This window comes from Perognathus longimembris, chromosome 5 (assembly GCF_023159225.1).
Source record: "Perognathus longimembris pacificus isolate PPM17 chromosome 5, ASM2315922v1, whole genome shotgun sequence".
NCBI lineage: Eukaryota > Metazoa > Chordata > Mammalia > Rodentia > Heteromyidae > Perognathus > Perognathus longimembris.
Genome location: NC_063165.1, coordinates 51609219 through 51617181, shown reverse-complemented (window position 1 = coordinate 51617181; position 7963 = coordinate 51609219). Strand labels below are relative to the sequence as shown.

At 42.1% G+C, this 7963-nt stretch overlaps 1 protein-coding gene across 3 annotated transcripts; it reads left to right on the top strand.

Moving 5' to 3' along the window:
- Positions 1-297: 297 nt before the first annotated feature.
- On the top strand, positions 298-6671 carry Smco1 (single-pass membrane protein with coiled-coil domains 1). 3 transcript variants are annotated; one of them, XM_048346875.1, is made up of 3 exons: positions 298-585; positions 3822-3971; positions 5467-5941. In XM_048346875.1, exons 1-3 carry the CDS (start codon positions 536-538, stop codon positions 5915-5917), a joined length of 651 nt encoding a protein of 216 aa, XP_048202832.1. In that variant the 5' UTR covers positions 298-535; the 3' UTR covers positions 5918-5941. The 3 variants fall into 3 exon arrangements, with proteins under 3 accessions (XP_048202832.1, XP_048202831.1, XP_048202830.1); XM_048346874.1 differs by lacking the exon at positions 298-585 and adding an exon at positions 6117-6671 and having other exon boundaries at positions 3677-3971; positions 5467-5887; XM_048346873.1 differs by lacking the exon at positions 298-585 and having other exon boundaries at positions 3677-3971.
- The last annotated feature ends 1292 nt before the right edge of the window (positions 6672-7963 follow it).

The window sequence follows — 7963 nt, the reverse complement described above, 5'->3', positions numbered from 1 at the left end:
TTTCCTCAGCCTCTTGAGTAGCTGAGAAGCAAATCAGGAAGGAATCCTATTTTATGTAGATTTTTATAACCAATCCCTAGTTCTACATACTGTCAATAATACTTAGTAGTTTTTAATGGTAATTATTCATCATCATCATTATCATAAAAGATCTAGAACAACTCTTTAAATTACTTTGGACTATAATTGAATAGAGGAGCTGTTCATATAACAGTAACATTTTTATCCATCTTAATCCTAGAGTAATGTTTATATTAGTTTGTCAGAATATACAGAATTATAATAGTATATGGTTGCTTTCCAAAGGTACATGTGGTATGTTCCAGGACACCTGTGTTCACACTCAGCTCTTTGGAACTATATTTGGATGTACAAGCTATTAAAAGCTTCGTGTACAGAGTGACCTTTTAGGCTGAACACTCATAGTGTTGCTGCCTGTTGCAGAGTGGAAAACAGCAGAAAAACCAGAATCCTGATACTTACTGGGTCTTTGCTTTTTGTTTTGTTTTGTTTCCTTTCATTTTGCCTTAAGAAGATGAACAGTGAAACTACGACTTTAATATCCTTGAAGGAGGCAATGAAAAGGTTGCTAAGAACTACAGGGTGGGAACAAGCATGGGAAGGGGATATTCTCAGAAGATGAGGAAGAGAAGAATAAAGATTAGAAAGCAAAGAACTACAGATATACTAATTCGAACTGTCTCTGTTAGAGTGGCTGAAGTCTTCTCGCCTCAAAAATATGTAAATTAATTTAAAAATCTGGGGGTCTAGGATTTAGTGATAGAATGTGTGCCTAGCATGTGTTTATGATACTTGGGTATGGTCCTTCAAATTAAAAAAAATTAAGCAATCAGAAAAAATCTGCTCATAGGGGCTATGTTTTTGTTTTTGTTTTTTTATCAATTCATGTTTATATAAAAGGTAGATTTACAAAAATGTTTAAAAGGTGATTTATTTATGTTGTTGAGCTACAAATAACCTATATTGATATAGTCTTAAAGGTCTAAAGATAATAAAATCAGTAGGTCATATGACACAGTGTTGACTTAATGCAGAGGTGGAAGATGTCAGTACCAGCGTTCAAACTCAGGGCCTCAATCTTGATCAATTTAGCATATGCATAGCTGGTATTCTACCACTAAGGCACCTCCAGGGCAGCATTCTATTGGCTAATTAGAGATGAAGTCTCACTGACCTTTATGCTTAAGATGTTTTTGAACTGCCCTTCTCCAGGTTTCAGCCTCCTAAGTAGCTAGAATTACAAGAGCTGCTGATGTGCAGCTCTGCTCAGTTTTCTGCCCTTTGTCAATAGAATGCAAAGCAGTGGGAAAATGGTAATTTCTGAAGATGAGGGAGATGGTGTTAATAAATTCAGTTTAGGATGTGTTAGACTTTGCCAGAAAACCATGCAGACATCCAGGCACAAAGAACAAAGAAAAGTTTATTGCCAGCAAAGGGACTGGCAAGACCCCTTCTCACAAGAGAGAAGAAATGTTGGTTATTGTCGGAAGTGACCTATATAACCTACAAGATTAGAAGGGAGATATCCTGGTGTAGATGTGGGGACCGACCAGGGGCTTTATCATGGCGGGCTAGAATTTATGGTTGTTGCCCAAGTGGCAGATAGGAGGTCTTAACAGCTCCCTAGACCTGAAGGTCACTCTAAGAGGATCTCGTCACCTCATATGATTGTAACTGCCCCAAAGGAGTGCTATCTCAAGGTGAAGGGGGATGGAGGCCGATTAGTTACTGTCATTACTAAGTGGGCCTAGTGTTGCCTAGAAGGAGAGTGTGCTAAGCTATGGGAAATGAGGCTATTGGGCTAACAGGATGATTGTTTTCCGTCTCTATGTCAAACTTTCCAGATGGAAATGTGCAAAACATATATAAAAACACAAGTCTAGAGCTTAGGAGAGAGGGAACAACTGAAGTTTAGTAAGCTTTGTCAGATTCTAACCAAAAGGAGATGATGTTCAAGGTTAGAACCAAAAAGTATATAAATCACTGGGGGAGATGAAATTCAGATAAAGTGGCTTCAGGCTAGTGAGTTGTGCTACTTCAGTTTTGTTTTGTTTTTTTTTTGTGATTCCTGGGGCTTGAACTCAGGGCCTGGGCCCTTCCCTGAGCCTCTTCCTGCTCAAGGCTAGCACTCTACCACTTGAGCCACAGCACCACTTCTAGCTTTTTCTGAGTATTTCTGAGTATTTTTCTGAGTATCTTATTGGAGATAAGAGTCTCATGGGGGGCTAGGAATGTGGTTTAGTAGCAGAGTGCTTGCCTAGCATGCATGAAGCTCTGGGTTCAATTCCTCAGTATCACATAAACAGAAAAACGGTGCTGTGGCTCAAGTGGTAGAATGCTAGCCTTGAGCAAAAAGAAGCCAGGGACAGTGCTCAGGTCTCTGAGTTCAAGTCCCAGGAATGGCAAAAAAAAAAAAAAAAAAAAAGTCTCATAGGGACTTTTCTACCCTGGCTGGCTTTGAACCACAATGCTCAGATCTCAGTCTCCTAAGATTGCAGGCATGAGCCACCAGTGCCCGCCTACTCCAGTTCTTTGTAGTTTATTTAGCCATAATTCTAGTGCTATACTCTCTTCTGATGGTCAGGGCTAGTTAGAACCACTGAAATCTCCATGTCTAGTGACACAACTCAGCATCTCATTCATGTCATAGATGTCAATTATATGACACCAATATATATTATTACATCTGTGATAGGCCTCAGCTGGTATTTCAGGACAACCATAAATATTTTTTAATGTTTTTCTTTTTTGTCATGTATGAGTCTTGAGCTTGGAGCCCTGGGTTCTGTCCCTGAGGTAGCACTCTAACACTTAGAGCCACAGTGCCACTTCTGGTTTTCTGGTGGTTTATTGGAGATAAGATTCTCATGGACTTTCCTGCCCAGGCTGGCTTCAAACCATGATCCTCCTGGTCTCCACCTCCAGAGCAACTAGAAGTATGAGTATAGGGGCTGGAAATATGGCCTAGTGGTTGAGTACTTGCCTCGTATACACGAAGCCCTGGGTTTGATTCCTCAGTCCCACATATATAGAAAAAGCCAGAAGTGGCACTGTGGCTCAAGTGGTAGAGTGCTAGCCTAGAGCAAAAAGAAGCCAGAAACAGTGCTCAGGCCCTGAGTTCAAGCCCCAGGACTGGAAAAAAGAAAAAGAAGTATGAGTATAAACCACCACTTGCTATTTGCTCATAAATTTAAATTTAAATATCCAAATTTGTGGCTGGGGCTGGGAATATGGCCTAGTGGCAAGAGTGCTTGCCTCCAAATTTGTGGCTGTTGTAACTAATCTATTAGTATTTTAAGTTAATATAAAACTTTAGTTTTGGGCTGAGAATGTGGCTTGCTGGTCGAGTGCTCGCCTGGCATGCATGAAGCCCTGGGGTTGATTCCTCAGTACCACATAAACAGAAAAAGTTGGAAGTTGTGTTGTGGCTCAAGTGGTACAGCACCAGCCTTGAGCCAAAGAAGCTTATGGACAGTGCCCAGGCCTGAGTTCAAGCTCCAGGACTGGCAAAAACAAAAGCAACAAAACAAAGTGGGCTGGGAATATGGCTTAGTGATAGAGTGCTTGCCTAGCATGCATGAAATCCTGGGTTTGATTCCACAGTACCACATAAACAGAAAGGGCCGGAAGTAGCACTAGTGTTCTACCACTTGAGCACAGAGAGGGTCAGTGACAGTGCCCATGCCCCGAGTTCAAGCCCCAGGACCTGCAAAAATAAAAACAAATAAACAAACAAAAACCCATAAAGCTTTATTCTTGTCCTGTGACCTAAATGAACCCTTGATTCTTTCATCTTGTAGAGTAGACCACAAACTTCAAGCTTTAGAAGCACAGTTCAAAGAACTGGATATCACCAAGGATAATTTGACACAGAAATTTGAACATCATAGCAAGACTTTGGCAAGTCAAGCAGCTCAAGATGAAATGTGGGGATCCGTTTTGAACCTCAAGTGAGTACTAATGGAGAGTCAGTGGAATTTGGTGGCTTTGTGAGAACTTTCAGTAGTCATTCCAAAGTTCAGTTTGATATGGCCTCATTTACTTGCATTCAGAAAATATTAATTTGAGCACCTGTTTATATGCTAGGTCCTAAAGTAAATATTTCATCATATAGTCTGTTACCTGCCAGAGTTTCACTAAGAAATGGATAATAAAACTTTCTTGTCATTAAAGAACTGGTAGTATGGGTGGCTTGAGAACTCTGCTATCCATCTTAGTGCAAGTCTTAAAAAGCAATTATTTCCCAGGCACTGGTGGCTCACTCCTGTGATCCTAGCTACTCAAGAGGCTGAGATCTGAGGATCGCAATTCAAAGCCAGGCCAGAGAGGAAAGTCTGTGAGACTCTTAACTCCAATAAACTTCTCAGAAAAAGGTGGAAGTGGTGTTGTGGCTCAAGTGGCAGAGCACTAGCCAAAGAAGCTCAAGGACAATGCCCTGGGAATTCAAGCCCTGGGACCAGTAAAAAAACAAACAAACAAATAACAACAACAACAAAAACCCAGCAAGAATTTTCTGAAATATAACAGCTGGAGCTGAGCACTGGTGGCTCACTTTTATTTATTTATTTATTTTGCCAGTCCTAGGGCTTGAACTCAGGGCCTAGGCACTGTTACTGAGCCTTCTTTTGTTCAAGGTTAGCGGTCTACCACTTAAGCCACAGCTCCACTTCTGGCTATATCTGTGTATGTGGTACTAAGGAATCAAGCCATATTCCCAGCCTTGGCTCACTTTTTAACTCCTTACTTACTCATAAGGCTGAGACCTAGAGAACAAGAGACTCTGTCTTCAACTAACCAGCCAAATGTAGGTTCAGGTTATAGAGCACCAGCTGTGAACAACCAAGTTGAGTGAAAGCACAAGGCACTGACATCCAGTACCAGCACATAAACAAATACATGAAAGACAATAGTTGGTGGGGCTGGGAATATGGCCTAGTGGCAAGAGTGTACATGAAACCCTGAGTTCGATTCCTCAGCCCCTCATATGTAGAAAAGGCCAGAAGTGGTGCTGTGGCTCAAGTGGCAGAGTGCTGGCCTTGAGCAAAAAGAAGCCAGGGACAGTGCTCAGGCCCTGAGTTCAAGCTCCAGGACTGGCAAAAAAAAAAAAGAAAAGGGCTGGGGATATAGCCTAGTGGCAAGAGTGCCTGCCTCGGATACACGAGGCCCTAGGTTTGATTCCCCAGCACCACATATACAGAAAACGGCCAGAAGTGGCGCTGTGGCTCAAGTGGCAGAGTGCTAGCCTTGAGCGGGAAGAAGCCAGGGACAGTGCTCAGGCCCTGAGTCCAAGGCCCAGGACTGGCAAAAAAAAAAAAAAAAAAAGAAAGAAAAAAAAAGACAATAGCTGGTTTTTCTATGGCGTTTACAGATTGTGTTATCCCAGTATAATGAATTTGCGTTTTTACTGAATGGGTTCTACTTAAAAGTTCTCCACATTTTCTATAGGTTCACCTCAATGGAATTGAACATTTTATACAGCTACGTTGTCGAAGTACTTACCTGCTTGCACAGTCGAGTGTGTGAGAAGCTGCCAGATCTGGTGAGAGGTCTTCCTACCTTAACCTCTGTCCTTAGAAGAAAAGTCAAGAACAAACGCATTAAAGTTGCGTGGGAATCTGTGCTGGAGGAGTGTGGGTTGCAAGAAGGAGATATAACAGCGCTTTGTACCTTTTTTATTGCACATGGTAGTAAGGCAGAACACTATGCTGCTAAAGTGAGACAGATGTACATCAAGGATGTCACGTTCATGATCACTAATATGGTAAAAAACAAGGCTTTGCAAGAAGGCTTGTTGAGGGCTGTTCAGGTCATTGAGAAGGGGAAAGCAGTGAGAACCCCTGAAGAGCAAAAGTCACCCTTGAAAGAGTTAATATTCGGGGCTGGGGATATGGCCTAGTGGCAAGAGTGCTTGCCTCGTACATGAGGCCCTGGGTTCAATTCCCCAGCACCACATATACAGAAAATGGCCAGAAGTGGCGCTGTGGCTCAAGTGGCAGAGTGCTAGCCTTGAGCAAAAAAGAAGCCAGGGACAGTGCTCAGGCCCTGAGTCCAAGCCCCAGGACTGGCCAAAAAAAAAAAAAAAAAGAAAGAAAGAGTTGATATTCATAGTCAAGAAATAATCTTCTACCTACAGACTCTGTGATTCCACCTCTATTAATTTACCTTGAAAATAGTAAAAAGTCACACATAGTCTACTTATTGCACTTATTTTTATAATGAAAGAGGGAATATTAGCAAAATTAGGACAATTTGATACAATGAATGTATTTTTTGGATAGCCATACAAAAGATGCTTCATAGATGCTAGGCTAGGATCTGGTAGCTCACTCATGCCTGTAATCCTAACTATTCAGGAGGTTGAAATCTGAGGATCCCTGTCCAAAGTCAGCCTGGGTAGAAAACTCTGACTCTTGCTTCAAATTAATAGGCAAAAATGCTGGAATTGGAGACGTGGATAAAATAGTAAGAGTGCCAGCTTTGAGTGAAAAAGCCAACTGAGAGTACAAGGCCTACTGTTCAAGCCACAGAACCAGTATACAGATAAAGTTAAAGCCAAAATGCATAAAATGTAACATAATCTTGCTAACTTTAAAGAATTTTGATCTAGGGGCTGGGAATATGGCCTAGTGGCAAGAGTGCTTGCCTTGTATACATGAAGCCCTCGGTTTGAATCCTCAGCACCACATATATAGAAAATGGTCAGAAGTGGCACTGTGGCTCAAGTGGCAGAGTGCTAGCCTTGAGCAAAAAGAAGCCAGGGACAGTGCTCAGGCCCTGAGTCCAAGCTCCAGGACTGGCAAAAAAAAAAAAAAAAAAGAATTTTGATCTAGATAGAAACTTATAGGGGCTGGGGATATGGCCTAGTGGCAAGAGCACTTGCCTCCTATACTTGAAGCCCTGGGTTCGATTCCCCAGCACCACATATACAGAAAATGGCCAGAAGTGGTGCTGTGACTCAAGTCTCAAGTGGCAGAGTGCTAGCCTTGAGCAAAAAGAAGCCAGGGACAGTGCTCAGGCCCTGAGTCCAAGGCCCAGGACTGGCAAAAAAAAAAAAAAAAAAAAAAAAAAAAAAAGAAAGAAACAAAAAAAGAAACTTAATTATAAAGTAGTAGTGTACACTAGGGTATTCACAGTACACCTAGTGAATAACCCCCAATATTGAGACAGTCATTAAGTTTGTAGTCTACAAGCTAAGGACTGTGCTATAGAGAGAAATATATGTGGCCATTTATCACAGGTCTGTAAAGTCTCTGACCAAAACTAATAAATTCTCTGATATCCACCTCAGAGATATTAAGTAATATTTAGTCCATTGGTTTGAACTAATGTTTTATATTAAACTTGTAAGGTCCACCCCAGGAGGGCTCTATGCAGATGCCCCCACCCCAACCTGGTTAAATCTCTGCCCATTTACCTGGGTATCCCGCATACCTGGAGGCAGTTACTACCCCCTCCCCTGAGGTCACATCCTAAGGTTTATTAAAGTAGCTAGCCTATGAAGGAGAACACCAAGAGGTATTCAAGCTAGACAGAAAAGTTTATTCCTGAACTGGCCTGTAGCCAAGGTGATGGGCAGCCGGAGAGAAGGGGTGGCGGGGCAGGGAGGTGTGGCCAGGGGGATTGGGATGTGACCTCAAGGAAGGGGGATGTAATTGCCTCTAGGTATGCCGGTTACCTAGGTAACTGGGTGGAGACTTAACCAGGTGGAGAGCATCTTAATGGAGTCCTCCTGGGGTGGACCTTACAAAACAGACCAAACCAAATTGATTTACTCATGCTGAAGATTCAGGCCAGGAAACCTAAAGTAACCTTCCAAAATACTGAGACCAGTAATAGTCAAATCTCCAAACAGAAGTTTTAGCAGGCACCATAGGAAATCACTCCTTTTAACCTCTAAGAACAAAACCCCCCAACCCACCGTTGTTTCTGATTTCCTCAGCCA